This window comes from Octopus bimaculoides, chromosome 11 (assembly GCF_001194135.2).
Source record: "Octopus bimaculoides isolate UCB-OBI-ISO-001 chromosome 11, ASM119413v2, whole genome shotgun sequence".
Taxonomy (NCBI): Eukaryota; Metazoa; Mollusca; class Cephalopoda; order Octopoda; family Octopodidae; genus Octopus; species Octopus bimaculoides.
Window position 1 is genome coordinate 18,109,587 of NC_068991.1, and position 17,966 is coordinate 18,127,552.

The 17,966-nt window shown below is 36.1% G+C and overlaps 1 protein-coding gene across 3 annotated transcripts in view; it reads right to left on the reverse strand.

Moving 5' to 3' along the window:
• The window catches only part of LOC106867459 (RAC serine/threonine-protein kinase), a 37,085-nt gene continuing 19,119 nt past the window's right edge, over positions 1 to 17,966 (reverse strand). Inside the window, exons 1-8 of one of the 3 annotated variants that reach the window (XM_052971551.1) lie at positions 13,109 to 13,135; positions 11,175 to 11,306; positions 9,251 to 9,316; positions 7,701 to 7,892; positions 6,349 to 6,477; positions 4,460 to 4,674; positions 2,305 to 2,392; positions 1 to 408 (exon numbers count right to left, since the gene is read on the reverse strand). In XM_052971551.1, the coding sequence (XP_052827511.1) occupies positions 172 to 408; positions 2,305 to 2,392; positions 4,460 to 4,674; positions 6,349 to 6,477; positions 7,701 to 7,892; positions 9,251 to 9,316; positions 11,175 to 11,306; positions 13,109 to 13,120 (1,071 nt within the window). In that variant the 5' untranslated portion in view covers positions 13,121 to 13,135 and the 3' untranslated portion in view covers positions 1 to 171. Of the gene's footprint in view, positions 409 to 2,304; positions 2,393 to 4,459; positions 4,675 to 6,348; positions 6,478 to 7,700; positions 7,893 to 9,250; positions 9,317 to 11,174; positions 11,307 to 11,755; positions 11,917 to 13,108; positions 13,136 to 17,966 lie in introns of those variants that run through there. The other 2 variants (XM_052971550.1, XM_014912339.2) reach the window with 2 other exon arrangements.

Here is a 17,966-nt window from a genome sequence, read left to right on the forward strand (position 1 = left end):
TCATTTTAAATTTTTTTTAGGGGAGGGGGTATTTTTCTTCCAAATAATTTTTTGTTAAATTATTATTATTATTAATATTTTATTATTATCATTATTATTATTAATATTATTATTATTATTATAACATTTTGCTTCTTGTTGCCTGGTTTTTTTGGTTGTTTTTTTTTTTTGTTAAAATAATTCTGCAGTTGCTGCAGACGCGCTAAGATAGCTTCCCAAGCTACTTCTACTGCCATGATAGGAGAACTGTGAAAAATAGGGTAACTCGAACTCATCTTCTTCAATAGCCTCAAGGGGTGGAGTTATTGTCTGCGGTGGAGTGAGAGCAACAGGCTCACGGGCAAATTCCTCAGGGATGTATTTTGTATCATCAGCAGATTTCACATCTGGTCGCCATGGTGGTGTAATCTGCAAATGGAAGGAAAGAAATTAATAAACACATACACACACACACACACACATATATGGACAGTGGATTGGCAAAACTGTTGGTGTTAGATGAGACGCCCTACAAGAATGATTACAACTTCCTGCCTTCTGACAGCATCCCCTGTGATAACACCAGTGCCAAGCTGTATCAGCCCTTCTTGAACAATATTTATAACATGGAGACGAGAGACTTATGTACAAGAATCAGCAGGTAAAGCATCTTCCTGAACCCTTTTGTTACCAAATTCCTGTCAGCCTGCACTGATTTTGTTGAATCTAATTTTGGAAATAATAAAGAATTTAGTAAAATAACTTTGTCATTATTTTTTAGTTAGTGTTGGGAACGAATTACCATGAAATTTTGATGGTAAGTTTTAATCTAGATCACTTTAAAACAGAATCTGTGACATGGGCAGTTTCGAGTAGGTTGTGGTTAAATCACACCCTACCATCTAAAACAGGCATGAGCAACCATTTTCGAGAAGTAAGTTGCATCAGATATGGATCATCATCAGACAGGCAACACTACTTAGAAATTTCAAGGCAATTTTTTTTGTTACACATAACATTCAGAAAGTCCCATGGGGCGCAGGATAGCCAAGACTGATCTAAAACAAGAAGGAACACACTTGAGAAAATTTAAATAAGATGACCATGAGCAGAATGCAGTTCATCATAGGTCAGCTAGATCAGAGCAGACCTGAGGCTGAACAACAACAAAACCATGAGACAAAGATAAGAACAGAATATATTATCAGTTGAGAACTCATGGTAAGTAAAATTATGTCCCTTGTCTCAGTTCACAATAAAAAAAAATTGCTAACATAGTAGTGTGTGTGTGTGTGTGTAAGTGTTAGTATATGTGCATAGATCAAGTACCTGTAGAATACTTCACCATTTACATTAGATCAAGTACTTGTAGAATACTTCACCATTTACACTATACTAGGTAGAGCCATTGATTAAACAACATGGATAGTCTTCGTCAAAACTGACAGAGGATCCATTTAATCAAATTGGTAAGAAGTTTGATTCTGGAGGGTATATCAGCCGAAACATTGTGTTAACAACAAACAAGATAAGGACAAATATCCGTCAATTGTAAATAATGTAAATAATGAACAGGACATTTGTACATCAGAGCCAGAGGCAGTTTCAGATGGGTTGATATCAAAAGGGTTAAGTATGATATATAGATGACTATCATCCACATCATCACTTTAACATCCAGTTTTCCAATTTGCATGGATCTGACAAAATTCTGAGGCAGATTTTCTATAGATAGACAATATTCCTGTCACCATCTTTTACCTGTTTGCAAGTAATGCTCATAGTCCTTTCAACATGGCCAGACATGTTTTCATAAAAGATTGATAATTACCACACAATGTCAAGGACACACACACACATTACAGACACAAAAGTGTTGTGAAGTGGCAGATGATAAAAGGGGCTTTCAACAGTAAAAATCACACTGCCAAACAGATGGAATAAATAGATGTAGATTCTGTAGGGTGTACACAGGCAGTCCAGCTAAGGAAATGATAACCCTTAGTTAAAGAAAAAAAATCCAAAGTAACTTATACATGACAGAAGAAACTCATTAGTCCTGAGGATAGATGAGAGGCTTTATAGTTTCCTATTTTCTAAATTCACTCACAAGGGTTTGGTTGGCCTGGTGACTTAGTAGAAAAAACACTTGCCCAAGGTGCCATGAGGAGGGATTGAACCTAAAACCTGTGGCTGTGAAGACAGTACTATGACATATGCCAAAAAGAAGAAAGTAAGGTATTTAAGATTTTAAGATTCAAGATTTACAGCAACAAAGTCAGGGAAGAATAAGAGAAATTGTTATGCCCTATGTTCAATGTTTACCTTTTTCTCAAGCAGGTCATGCCAATGAACAGGGGCAAAGAATTGGTGAGCCATTATTTCTTTGACATCGTCTTCACTTCCACCAAGCCTACAAGGAAAAAATAAAACAAATAAAAAGCACATATAGGCAGCAATCAAGAGCAGTACAAAGTTTGAATTAGTCTGTTCATTTTATCATGTTATATTCAGTTTTACAAGCTAGCAAAAGTGAGACAGATTTGGAAAAATTTGGACATTTTATTATTCTTGTAAAGAAAAAAAAGTGCAATTATTCTACAGTATCAGTTTCCTCCAGCTCAATACCAAGCAGATTCTATTAAGGTCACTAAAGGTTCTCTATGGATAAGATTTGTTACATACACAAATGCATACATATGTATATGTATATATATATATATATATATATATATATATATATATATATATAAGTCAAAGTGGGAGTTGGACTTTGGCAAGGATGTGTATTGTCACATCTCCTTTTCATAATTGTTATGAACTGGATTGACTTGCACATCCATTGTGGAAGTGGTATCCCAGTCAGTGAGTGTAGAATCAGTTGGGTGATATTTGCAGATGACATGGTGTTACCAGGCTCATCAGAAGGTGATCTCCAGCATGCATTGAATGGGTTTGCTGCAGAGTACTGCAAGGCAAGGACGAGAATTTCTGCTGCAAAAGACAGACACATTGGTCCTTTCAAGAAAGTCTTCCCAGTGCACTCTGCAGGTTAGTGGTACATCAGTGAGATAAATGAAGAAGTTTAATTATCTCAGGACCATATTTAGAAGTAATGGAAGGCCAGCTCCAGCATTTGATCCTCAGAAGAGGAGAAGATGCTAAAAAACCAAACTTGCCATCTTCAATTCAGTTTTCATGCCCCCTCCCCCTACCCGCCTATTCAGGAACGGTGAGTAATGATTGAAAGAATATGATCATGAATACAAGTGGCTGAAATGGGCTTCCTCCTAAGGATCTCTGGAGTAACATTACTTGACAGGGTACAGTAGCCTGGAGCTCAGGGTGTCTCTCCAGGTTGAGCCACTACTTCTTTGCATTGAGAGGTCACAGTTCTGGCACCACAGACATGCAATTAGAATGTTGCAGGAAAAAAAATCACCAGATGGATTCTTCAAGCTAAGCTAACCCTCAGGAGACATATGGACAGATTAAGAATGAGATGGTTGGATAATATCCATAGTTTCAATTGGTCATTGCTAAGAATCCAGCCAAAAAGTCTAATGACAATTGCTTCTGATAGGACCCTATAGAGGAGGTGCTTGAGGACTCTAATCTCACAAAGAACTCTTCTAGGAATAGTGGACAGATATATGAATATATACATATATATAGACTTCAAAATTTCGGCACAAAGCCTGCAATTTCAGAGGAGGAACAAGTCAATTATATCTTCCCCAGTGCTCTACTGGTACTTATTTTATTTTTATCAGCCCTGAAAGTATAAAAGACAAAGTCAACCTTGGCAGAATTTGAACTATGAACATAAAGACAGACAAAAATGCCACTAAGCATTTTGCCCAGCATGCTAACAATTCTGCCAGCTCACCTTATATATATATATATATATATATATATATATATATATAACCATGGCTATTTACTTCACTTTTAGTCATAATATTGTTTTGTTTTGCCTTTATTCCTCATCATTTTAGTAATGAGATCAATGTTTTTCAACATGTGATGAAGCATGTGTGCATTTAGTATACCTTGGCACAGACCCTAAACTCTTCTCGGAATCATAGAGGCATCACTGTAAGATAGTGTGATAGCATGACAAACTGAAACCTAACAGAGCACATCCTTCTCAAGATCTGGACACAGCCAATTTCTTCCAGAAAGGGAGAAGAACTAACTCTTGTACTTGACTGGTACTTTACTTATTGAGTCGTGAAAGGATGGAAGGCAAAGTTGATCTCAGCAGGTTTTGAACTCAGAAAGCAGAGAGCCAGAATGCATGTGTATGCATGCATGCATTGTTGGAGAGAATTACAGTTGCTAGTTGTTACTACATGCCAAACAGTGCCAAGTCAATTTTGGTAATGCTGGTGGTGTGTAAATGGCATTTATTTCTGTGACTGAATAAAAAGAAAACAAAACAAAATATTTTTAAAAATCTGAAAAAATTCGAACTCACCTTTTTGATGGGTCTTTGATGAGAAGGCCATCTAATAAGGATTTAGCTTCTTCTGAAAGGGTTCGAGGAAATCGTATGGGCTGTAGAATGATTAGTTCAAACAGCTTGTCATGGTCACGATTATAAAAAGGTAACCGACCACACATCATTTCATACATAACAACTCCCGTCCCCCACCAATCCACAGCTCTCCCATAGTCATTGTCTTCAAGTACCTAAAGAAAGAGATAAAACACGAAGTTGAAATGAAGTGAAACAAAAAGAGAAAAATATACATTGTTTCATTATTTACTTTGTGACTAGCATTCATTTTAATATGCTGGGATATTTATGTTTTCATCATCATCATCATCGTTTAACGTCCGCTTTCCATGCTAGCATGGGTTGGACGATTTGACTGAGGACTGGTGCAACCGGATGGCTACACCAGCCTCCAGTCTAATTTGGCAGTTTCTACAGCTGGATGCCCTTCCTAACGCCAACCACTCAGAGAGTTTTGTTATATATAAAATAGTCTCATATGTTTGGTATTTTTTTTCATAAATAGAAATATCCATATGTGGATCATGAACCCTATATCCATATGTGGATCATGTACCCTACTGACTTCAAGAGATAAGGGAATGAGAATTGTGATGGTCACAATTGTTTCATGGCATAAATAATATAACTGAAATAAGTTACAACCAGAAATAGAACTTGGATCCAAAATTTGGTTTGCTAGTACCTTACAAGCTATGACTGCAGTGCCTGCCACTGCAGTATGTGTAGTGAATGAAGTTTGGTTCTGGAAAACTACAGATGCACCATCAATTATCCAATACTTTTTGGTTCAGATTGCACCAGATCATCCGTTTTGTCAGATTAACAGAAGGTACATAATAGTAATTCAAGGTAAATTCCTGAAATACTGCTGACACAGTATCAATAATCTTTTTGCTATTAAATTTTCAGGATACACTTGTTTATTCACTAGAAACAGGTTATGAAAATTAGAAACATTTTCAAAATCCTTCAACTATAATAATCCAAAGATGCAAATATTTAAAACAAAATCTAATGTCATGTACTAAGCTCCTAACCACTAGGAACCCACAGGACTATAAAGGGTGTACATTTACTTTTTTGTCTTTCATACTGGGATGCTATATTCTCCACAATGTACGTAAGTTATTTATTAACCTGTTCTTCAAAGATCCTTCACAGGCTAACATTTGTTGTTAAATTTAGTTTTAAATATTTTCATCTTTATGTTATTACTAACTGACATACCTGGTAATTCCCGGGAAAGCAGGGCTTATCCCTTGGTTCATTCTCATAATTGTTTTGCTAATCCAATAACAACAATACAAAGTATGTAGCCCTTAAAACGGATTTTGTGCATTTACAGAGTATACCGAACTGTCTTACACAGGATTTTGTTTTTAGGAATTCCCAATAAGTTATGAATACCCAAATTGTGAAGTCAGTTATGTAATAACATGAAATTAGTTACCCGATAGTAAGAATTCAAATAAAGTAATCCCGAAAAGGTCTTTAATGCATTCCCAGAGTATATAGAACATAGGAGGAAATACTAATAAGGTATGTATACTAAACTCATGAAGCATGTTATGTAATAACAGGCTAATCAGATAGGAGATAACAATTCAAAGTAAATAACTCTGAAAAGTTTTTGGTCGAAAAGATTTGTGAGCTCAATACAACTATATGGCAACTAAATTTACTAAGCTACAGAAACACAGAATAAATAACAAAAAAGATATTGTCACAATAATTCCTGTTATTCTATGAATAACTTGATGTGAAGCTGTAGAGAGAGAAAGAGAGAGAAACAAAAAAGCTAATAACATTGGTAAACCAGTAGTAAGACAATGAATAACACAAACCTCTGGAGCCAAATATTCTGGGGTACCACAGAAAGTCTTGGTGCTTGCACCAAAACACATTTCTTCTTTACATAATCCAAAGTCAGCTATTTTTATATGTCCATCTTTGTCTAACAATAGATTTTCCAACTGGGAAACAAAAAAAAATAATTCAATTAATTAATCAGTTTATTAATGAATTCATGGCTTCGTATATTCATGCATCTTCATTTACACAAACCAAAATACTGATAATCCTGAATAATGAAATTTTCTTAGTGCTATTAGATGCAAGTACCGCCATTGATCAAGTTGGAGAGTCAATACTACAGACATCCTCTTCAAGTAGAATATCTAGGCTAGCATAGGAGAACGCCTTGATCAAAGTCAAAATTTTGTCCCCATCCAAATTTAAAACTGCCTATGGATGAGGTCTCTAAAAACTCATGGAAAAAAAAAAATTTATCACCTAAGACAAAAACAGCAAATTATATTTAATTTGCATACATTTGCATATCATTTTCTTAGTACAGACACATCTCCATAGGTTTTTATGTACTTAAAATAAACCCTTGGTACTAAGGGGAAAAAAAAAGGTTCTAGTGCAAGTCAGTCTGTGTCATCCCTCTCAAAGTTACATGCATGGTAAAACTTGAACTCAGCACTGCAGACTAACATGCATTAATATAAGACAAAAACTGCATTCATTCATTTCATGTTCTGGTAGTAATTAACAATCAGGTGGTGTGTACTATTTAAAAACTAATCATTTCCACAAAGGATGGTGCCCCATAACATATGGGATTGTTTTTATTATCTGAGGACAGTCAGGCAGCGGGCTGACAGAATTGTTATGACACTGGGAAACTGCTTAGCAGCATTTCGTTCGTCCTTACATTCTTGGTGCAAATTCTGCTGAGGTTGACTCAGCTTTTCATCTTTTCGGGGTCAATAAATTAAGTACCAGTGAAACACTGGAGCCGATGTGATCGACTTACCCACTCCCCACAAATTTCAGGCCTTGTGCCTATAGTAGAAAGGGTTATTATCTGAGAACAGTGGATTGGCAGTCTGAAAGCAAATATGACATCAACAACAAATGATTCTCGCTGGTAAAAATGAAGTTTCTAAATTGGATAGAGAAATCTGAAGGATCGCTTTGGCCCAATGGTAGAAAACTTGTCAAGTTCACAGGAGACATGGCTTTGAATTTTTTCTATCCAGGGTTTTTTCAACCCAATCTTTACATTATATACAAATATACATGTGTGTGTGCAGGTGTGTGTGTTATGTATAATTGATATACACAGGCATCTTCTCCATCATAAAAAAAAAAAAGTATACAAAATCATTCTCAGAGGAAGTCACATTACCTTCAAATCTCTGTATACTATATTGTTTTCATGCAGGTAACCTAATGCGGAAATTATCTCTGCACCATAGAAACGTGTTCTGTCTTCAGTGAATACTCGCTCCCTCGATAAATGGAAAAACAGTTCTCCACCATTCACATATTCCATAACAAAACATAGTCGATCTGCTGTTTGGAATGAATATTTTAATTGCTGGAAAGAAATAAAAAGAGAGAAAGAGAGTGGGTGAGTGACGAAAGGAGAATAGATAATGACATTTTATGTTGTGTGTTTGTGTGCATATATTTGCATCATGTCAAACAGAAGAGGCAGAACAGTAGCCATATCCTCCCCAAGCTGGTGCAGTTCATGTTCAACTTACATATGTGAGTAAATGTTTGAGGGAGTAATGTGGAGCAGAAGGGTAGGGGAGCTTGCAGAGAGTGGAATCCTAAGGGAAGCTGGATTGGTATGCTCAGTATGTTTGGGAGATGAGATAGAGAAAGAATGATAGGAGGAGAGGAGGCAAATGGAATGAGTTGACCTGGCTGGAGGTGATATGCAGCTAGTCAATTCAGAAGGGCAGATGTCATTGTAGTAGTGGCTGATTAGGAAGAAGTGGCACTCCGTCGCTTACGACAACGAGGGTTCCAGTTGATCTGATCAACGGAACAGCCAGCTCGTGAAATTAACGTGCAAGTGGCTGAGCACTCCACAGACACGTGTACCCTTAACGTAGTTCTCGGGGATATTCAGCGTGACACAGTGTGACAAGGCTGACCCTTTGAATTACAGGCACAACAGAAACAGGAAGTAAGAGTGAGAGAAAGTTGTGGTGAAAGAGTACAGCAGGGTTCGCCACCATCCCCTGCCGGAGCCTCATGGAGCTTTAGGTGTTTTTGCTCAATAAACACTCACAACGCCCGATCTGGGAATCGAAACCGTGATCCTATGACCGCGAGTCCGCTATCCTAACCACTGGGCCATTGCGCCTCCACTTAGGAAGAAGAGAGACAGATAAATAGATAGGCGCCTGGCCTCCTATCGGATATGATCTAGGATGTTTCTGGGTGTAGAACAAGCATGGTTTCAGATACATGACCAGTACATCTATGTGAGTTTTACTTGTTTGTGTATACATTTTTGTGCATTTCTGAGTATGAATGGTGAAGGTGCGTGGCTTAGTGATTCAACTTACTATCATAAAGTCATGAGTTTCATTCCTGGCAGTGTATTACGTCCTTGAGCAAGACACTTTATTTCATGTTGCTTCAGTCCACTCAGCTGGCAAAAATGAGTTAGTACTTGCATTTCAAGAGGACAGCCTGTGCCACACTGTAGCATACTCAGCTATTTGAACATTAAATTTTACAAGCAGGTTGTTCCCTTGATCAGATCAATTGGAAACCTTGTCATTATAACTGTTGCAGTGCCAGCTGAGTCTGAATGGACATACATCTGTGTATGTATGAAAGTGTGTACGAATTATGAATATGTATGTGCACAAGTACTTGCAAGTGTGTGTGTGTGTGTGCAAATTTCAGCTCAAATAAAGACAAATACAAGCTTACTGTTAAAAATGGATGCCTGGTATTTTGTAAAACTCGGTTTTCTGTCAAAGTATGAGCAATTTCATCCTGGATGGGAAAAAAAGCACATCATTAGAAACAAATATAAAAAACAACAATACATATAAATAATTACATATTTGCACATTATCAGTCATTGTTGATTGTTTTAATAACTAAATCACGCCCCCTGTCCTATAGATAATCACTCAACCATGAAAAGGGTGTGGAGACTATTGATAATCAAACAAGTTAAATTACCTTAACTTGCTTAAGAACATATTAATTAAAATGAAAATCATAATGGTAGTTGCTTATTTTGCCATGTGAAGCAAGGAATTCTAGAAGAAACAGGATAGTTGACAAGACTGACCCCAAATGCTTGCTTATTTATTTTACTGATGCAGAAGGATAAAAGACAAAAGTTGACAGATGGGATCTGAATGAAAAGCAACATTATCAAATACCACAATCCATTTTATGTTCAGCTACTTGAATAATAAATGTTCATTTTTACATCCGTTTTCCATACTAGCATGTATAGGTGAATAAACAATTGAGGCATTGTTTTATAACCAGATGCCTTTCCAGTAACTAACCCATACCTGATTTTTCAAGTAAGGGACATTGTATTCTGCAGGTCTTTGAAGGGTCAAAACAATAGCAATGTTATCACTCATGGCCGACCAAATGTTTGGAGAAACACAAATGTAAACACGCATATGTATACGATGGGCTTCTTTCAGCTTTTTCCTACTAAGTCCACTCAGAGGGTTTTTGGTCAGCCTAAGGCACTGCACAGTAGGACTGAACCCAAGACCATATTGTCTTTTAACCACACAGACATGCCTACAAATAATAATTTTTTCAAATTTTGGCATAGGCCAGAAATTTTAGTGGCAAGAGATTAGTTGATTACATCAAACCCAGTGCTTGACAGGTATTATTTTATCAACCCTGAAAGGAAGGTGAAATTGACCTCAGCAGGATTTGAACTTAAAACATAAAGAGCCAGAAGAAATACCATTAAGTAACTTTTCCGATGATCTAATGATTCTGCCTACTCTAATAATCGTAACGGTAATTCTTTCTACTATAGGCACAAGGCACAAAATTTAGCAGGAGCCAGTTGAGTACATCAACCTCAGTGCCTGACTAGTACTTATTTTATCAACCCCCACAAAAGGATGAAAAGTTGGCCTTGGTAGTATTTGAACTCAGAATGTAAAACCTAGATAAATGCTGTGAAGCATTTTGCCTGGCGTGCTAATGATTCTGCCAGCTTGCCAGAATAATAATAATAATAACAATAATAATAATAATAATAATAATAATAATAATAATAATAATAATAATGGTTTCAAATTTTGACACAAGACCACCAATTTCGGAGGAGGGGGTAAGTCGACTACACCAACCCCAGTTCTCAACTGGTACTTATTTTACTGACCCCGAACAAATGAAAAGCAAAGTTCACCTCAGTGGGATTTGAACTCAAAATGTAGCAATGGATGAAATGCCACTAAGCATTTTGCCTAGCACACTAGCAATTCTACCGGCTTGCCGCTTTAATAATAATAATAATCCTTTCTACTATAGGCACAAGGCCTGTTTCACTGGTACTTAATTTATTAGCCCTGAAAGGATGAAAGGCAAAGTTGACCTCAGCGGAATTTGAACTCAGAATGTAGCGATGGGTGAAATACTGCTAAGCATTTTGTCCAGTGTGCTAACGATTCTGCCAGCTCACTGCCTTAATAATGATAATAGTAATAGTTACTTTATTAACCACAAAAGTTTTACACTGAGACAAACAAAGGATAACACAGGACAAAACATTGAGTAGGTGTGTATGAGTGTGCATTGGTGTGATGGTTTTGCACATAAGCAGGTTTAACAAAAAAATTTTTTTAAATAATTCTTTTACCTTGGCAACAATTACAGCCTTTTTCAAAATTTTTATAGCATAAAGGTCGCTGGTAGTTTTCTCTCGGCACAAGATAACTTTACCAAATGTTCCTTTGCCTAATACCTTCAGGAACTCAAAGTCGTCTAGTGACTAAAAAGATAAAAAAAAGCTTGAGAATAAACACACATACACACACACACACACACACACACACACATATATATAATAAATATGTAATATGAATGCATTTCTTTTTGTTGTGTAACTATAGATCAGTCAAGACCAAACAGATCTAATAATCAAAGACACTCCAACCGTGACCACCTAAACTTTACTGTCAAGCAGTATAGTAGATTAGCCAATACATCCTTGGTAGAGTGTGATGAAGGAAATTTGGTTGCTATTTCTAGCAGGCCAAATGACCATGTAGAGCTATGGTTCTCAACCAGGGTTCATATCAGATTTTGTTGTTAAAAGTTGTGTAATAAATTGGTTATACTTCTACAATGAACAAAATATTAAAATTTTTTTTAAATATAATTTTCCTAATAATATTCAATTCTAAAAATATATAATAGGATTTTAAAACATCAAATTACTAGGAGGGGCCATCCATGAAAATAGGAACCAAAGGGATCCATAGGTAGAAAAATGGTTGAGAAACAGAGGTAGAGGATCCGTCATTAGCGTGTGTGTATGTATGTACACACATACACAACTGTGTGTGTACATACACACACATGCAAACATACCAACCAACAAAGGAGTGGCTGTATGCTTTTTTTTTTCTTGGAATAGCAACAAATTACATACTTCCTAAATTTCATAGAGCTACACAACAAAAAACACATACATATATACACAACAATATTTACATAATGAAACATATAATATGTCAAGGTTTCAAGTGTTTATTAATACAGTTCTGATAAAGAACATTAAAATAGAATATCATAATACACACAAACTATAACATCAAAACAACAGCAACGAAATAATAATACTAAAGAAAATTGAGAATGTCTATTGGTTACACATATACACCACCACCTTCTGTTTAAAAAGAGGAGGTTAAAGTTGATTATAATAGTATAGTACAGCATAGTAGTATCCCATAATGGTTACATACTACCCTCTATCTCTCTCTATATGTGCATGTGTACATATGTTTATATATATATATGAACATACACTATATGTACATGAGATTCTAGCATACTGCAATTCAATGGCTTGCACCATGCAACTAACAAGGCATTGTGTCCATTGCCGAAAGTATTTGATTCTCACTGTCCCAGTCTGTAAAGATGCAAAGCAGTACTATGGCAGGGTGCATGCAGCCTATAAGACCTACATTACAAAACCATCAGTGTATCTGCTGTTGAACTCTACTTTACATAGTTTGATACACTGGATTATATTTAACCATTCTGGTACATTTTTGATGAAAAACACTGCATTTGTTCTAATTAGTCTTGAAAATAATGAAAAAATTTAGTAAAATAACTTTGTCGTTATTAAGCTGGTGTTTGGAACATAAACTGACATGAAATTTCGATGGAAGATTTTAATTTAGATCACTTTAAACAGGAAGTTTGTATCATAAAACCAGGCATGGTCTCGGGCAGGTTGGTATCAAAAGAGTGAAATTAAGTGGACACAAGCATTATGTAGTTCCAGCATTGTGATTTAAAAAATATATATGCAAAGGAAATAGGGCAGTGCATATAACCTTTTGTAAGGCCTCCTTTATGTGTGGAGGAAAGGCAAGTACAAAAACAAATGACTTGCTAAAGACATCCAAGGTTTCAGTAAGTGGTCTTAATGCACGTGACAGATAAAGTCGGCCAACTCAGATCAGATACAGTATACCTGATGGGCTTCCACATAGTTTCTGTTGGCCTGGTTTCACTCATCTGAGTCAATTCAAGGCTATCATAGAAGATACTTACCCAAAATTCCATGCAGTAAAATCAAATCTGGAATTGCATGATTGCAATACTGCCATGTCTGGATCCATACAAATTTACAGGCTTCTATAAATCTGATAGCCAGTCTAATGTGATCAATCATTAACAAGTACACAATCTTAATTGATCAGTAGAGAATAAAGCAACCGAATCAGGTATAGGGGACAATATTTTCATTTCCAGGAAACAGTATTAAAATCAACCAAGTAAGGAAAAGCAACTTGGTTAAACAAAAGGATAAGTTAGATAGTAAGGAAGAAAGGAGAAAGATTAGGAAAAATAAAATGAAGAAGGACTGATACAGAAATAACACTTTATATGTAAGGCTTGTTTTACAATTTCAGTCAAATTTTGAATTTGAAACGTTATACTTTATCTGTCACCCACATTAACACTCGACACTTTGGGTGCTTTAGTGGAGCCTACTCTGTTGCAAACACACACACACACACACACACATAGTATAACCAGTTCACAGAAATATGACTAGCCATCTAGAATCAAAAACTCAGTGTGATGTGTCAGTATATTTTATCAAACACAATGAATCCAACAAAATATTATATCTGTCCCTGATTTCTGTTTGGGTAAAACAGGATATGCATTCCACTGGACACTTGTTTTTGATAAAACACACACACACACACACACACAAAATTCTAAAAATGACTCAAGGGCTGTTTCGTGCATGCCACACATACTGTTTTTATAGTAATGGTTTTTCTTCCCAAATTAGCATGGGCTAGGTAGATTATTTTTAAATCTAAGTTTTTTTTCTCACAATTCTATGCTTTGTCTTCATGTTAATCACACAAGTGGTATAGTAAAAGTGGAACCGGTCATCAGCTGGATACATAGAGACAAGCAGATTTATAAGTTTAAAAAAAAAACAGCTATCAAGTTTTAAGGTTTGAACACAAGACCAGATAGCCTATAATCCAATTTCTTACCTATTGTACACTTTTTATTTGTTTATACATTCTCCTGCCTCTCACCTTTTTCAATAATAGTAGTCAAGTAATCAAATGGCCTAGTGGAAACATGTATAGATTATTTGAATAATCTTATTTTACAGATAAATGCCTTGCCTTTTGCTTCCTGCAGTGGATGTGACTAAAAAACGATGATATATTATTATTCTGTTACCAGAACCAGCCACTGGACTATTGCCATGTCAGGCACCACCATCACTAATTATTCACTTAAAAAAACATAACAAACCTTCTTTTGATATTTTTATTTGAAATAAGATGGTGAGCTGGCAGAATCGGAAGCAAGCAGGGTAAAATGCTTAGTGGCATTATATCTGTTTTTATGCTCTGAGTTCAAATTTCACCGAGGTCAACTTTACCTTTCATCCTTACAGAGTTGATAAAATAAGTACCAATTGAGTACTGGGGTTGACATAATCGACTCACCCCTACCCTGAAGTTGCTAGTCTTGTGCCAAAATTTGAAACCAATATTTTTATTTGAATTAAGCAAAATTAAAGGTGTATTCTGCATCAGGAAAGTTTGAACTCAGAGCAGTTAGATCAGTTGTAGTTTGGTGATAAGCACTTTTTTGGTCAATTCTTAAATTTTATCTTTTCACAAAGGAGTAGCTTTAATTTTCTCCTTAGTAAGCAGTAAATTAAATTAGTTAATAATCTGCTCTCTCTAAGTTTGCAAATTAGCTGTATAAAGAGCAACAATAATATTAATAACACAAACTTAAACACTGAACTATATTACATATAAAACTACTGCTGACACTTGCAAGCGAATATGACTGTGTCATGTATCATGCTTTTGCTTAGTGTTTTAAGTGCCTGTGTCGTCACGAGCAGACACAGTCACACTCAAGGCTCTCCCAACTTTGACCCAGCAGAATATCCAAGATGTGACAGCTGTGTGGAGGAGGAGGAGGAGGAGGAGAGAGAGAGAGAGAGAGAGAGAGAGAGGAGTGGGGGGCTGCACAAGGCTGGAACTCCTTTTCAGTTGAGTAGTCTGGAGCAAACATAAACACTGAAACACACACGTGCACATACACACACATGCATGCGCACGCAGACGCACACACATGTACACACAAAGTCTATAGGTTATTGAAACGCACTTTCAGGTTCTTTACTTAATACAACCATCTTGAATTGTTGTCATTTACATATCACTGATTTATGTGTCTACCGATATTGATATGTGTGTGTATTCAGCATAAGTAGGATTCATAGCAGCAGTATTACACACACACACACACACACACAAATAAAAGCATACAAATGCACACCTACAAATGAAAACAAAATTAGTTGACAAAACATTCTGGTGACAAAGTGAGTGAGTGAGTGTGTGTGTGTGTAGAAAATCAGGAAACTGTTCTGCTATTACTGCCGCCACCTGACACAGTAATTACAGCTTGTAGCTCCACCCTCCACATCATTACCCACTTCATCTCCACTTGCTCGTTGTATCATATTGTCACTTGACTTACTGCAACATTAACTACGAGTTTCACACACACACACACACACACACACACACAACCAAACCAACTACTGCCACATTTGCAAAGCAGACGGATTAATACTTGAGGAGGTGGAATATTGTAATTGGTGGAAACACATGGGGCAGATAAGTTCCAGTAAGTGAGAGAGAACTTGAACATTTTGCTTTATGAGGAAAAAGGGCTAAGGAGAGAAACACACACACAATGAAGTGGTTGAGAAAATGGATTTTGTTTATTTTTGTGTTTGCATGCATGTTTATTGTTTATTTAATCTAAGTTCCACCTCACTGAACAGATCTATTTGACCAAAGATATCTTAGTTCAATGTGTCTTTTTGATTTGAGGAGGATTAGCTACTACATATAGCAAGTCAAGCAACCATACAGTGACTCTTTCGTTAGTCTGTGTTTGAAGTGAATGACTGTAAGGTGATGTAGTGGCAGTCATGGTCAAAGATCAGAGTCTCTGACAGGACTAAATACAATGCAGTTTTAATTCCTCATTCACAATTTCATTTTCAAATTCTGTATCAGTTAACTTAGAAATTTTTTAAAATGCTGGTCAACAAAGGATCTTATAGGAAAGAGTGCAGATGGCTGTGACAATTAGGTACTAGGCAACCAATGAAAAGTTTGCTGGTTTATGCCCTGTCATTGTATGAAGAAATCTCATTGCACTGAAATACCACACCCACGCATGCTAGTTATTGCACAGATCACAGCTAGTTGGCTTTCATTTATACTTGCCACCCTGTTTTGTTAAATTTGAAGGTGGGTACTGTGTAAACTTGATGAGTGATTCATCAATTTGTGGTGCTGAGTTTAATTCTTTCTACAGGAAAAATTATCAACAGATAAGCTTCTCAAGAGAGAAAGGTTGGTCACAGCTGTATCAAATATTCCTTATAAAATTGGTCTTATGCATAAAAAAGAAATCAATGATTGGAGGATAAGAGAGAGAGAAGTGGGAGAGGGGAAACATATATCTCTTGCATGGCCCATACAAGAAGTGGTTGCAGTTGTGTTGCAAAAGAAAGCAGAAGGAAAAAAGAACATGACAGGAAAACAAGTTAATAGACAGTTATGAATGAAAAGAGAGTTAACAAGTTATGAATGAAAAATTTTTGTGGTAGAATAGAAATGTCTGTTTCCGTTGAATGAAAAATGTTCTTGTAACACCTGTAATAGTATTCCAGTTTCCACTAAAAGCATTGTATTTGTGTGATGTGTTAAGGGGCAAGTCAGCCATGACACAGACCAACTCACTTGTTAGTTCTCAATCTAGTGTAACCAGTGAATGCTCAACTTTCAGACATAGGGTGAGGGGCAAGTTATATAGCTTCCACTGCAATTGAAACCAGAATGTAGAGTCAGCTGGTGTAGGCAATACTACTTTATCACAAATCTGCAAGTCTTGCAACACACAGTTCCATCAACATATGTGAAACTATATATAGATAGTAGAAGTATATATATAAATCAAGCTATCCTATGGTTGGTTGCAGAGCTTGAAAGCTGAAATATTTTGAGTTTGCATCACTATAGAGATTAAATAGAAAATTACAAAGAAACAAGTACAAGAAAACTTATTCTTCATTTACCATTCTACAATCCTCATCGTCATCACCACCACAACAACAACCAACCTAACCTCACCACTGCTGCTGCTACCATCCCCTACCCCACCTCCCATGCTGGTGCGAGGAAATTCTAAGAAAAGCTGACTATCATATAAGAATAATAAATATAAAATATATAGACCCAGAAACACACTAATAAATATACATGTGTATACACACACACAATGTGAAATAAACCCATAACCATAAATAAATAAAAAAACCCACACACAAACATTAAAAAAGAGCATTCATTTTTCCCTAAAATATTCTTTAAGAAAAAAAATACATCATACATACCCTTGAAACACATAGCACAACACACACACACACACACACAGATAACATGAAAGTGTTGATACACCAAAGTGGTGAGGAGAAAATAATATTGACATTGTCTTTAGAAAAACAGGAAGTTACTCAGCCCAAACATGCATGTAGTTATCAATATAGACATTTGGCACGATTCCCTTGAGTGAGATACAATTCCAAAAACAAATAGTTTTTTCGCATTATTATCATAATATTAGAAATGATGAACCATCTCTTCTTTATCTTTTTACTAATTTTAATAACACATCCAAGTGTTGAGCTATCAGATTATTATTATTATTGTTATGTATAACAGATGGTGGAGGGGAACATCAGAGAAATCCAACACTTTTGGAGAATGAAAGCAATTTATGCATGTGTGTGTCTGCATGCGTGCGAGTCCATGGAGTTGCATAAATAATG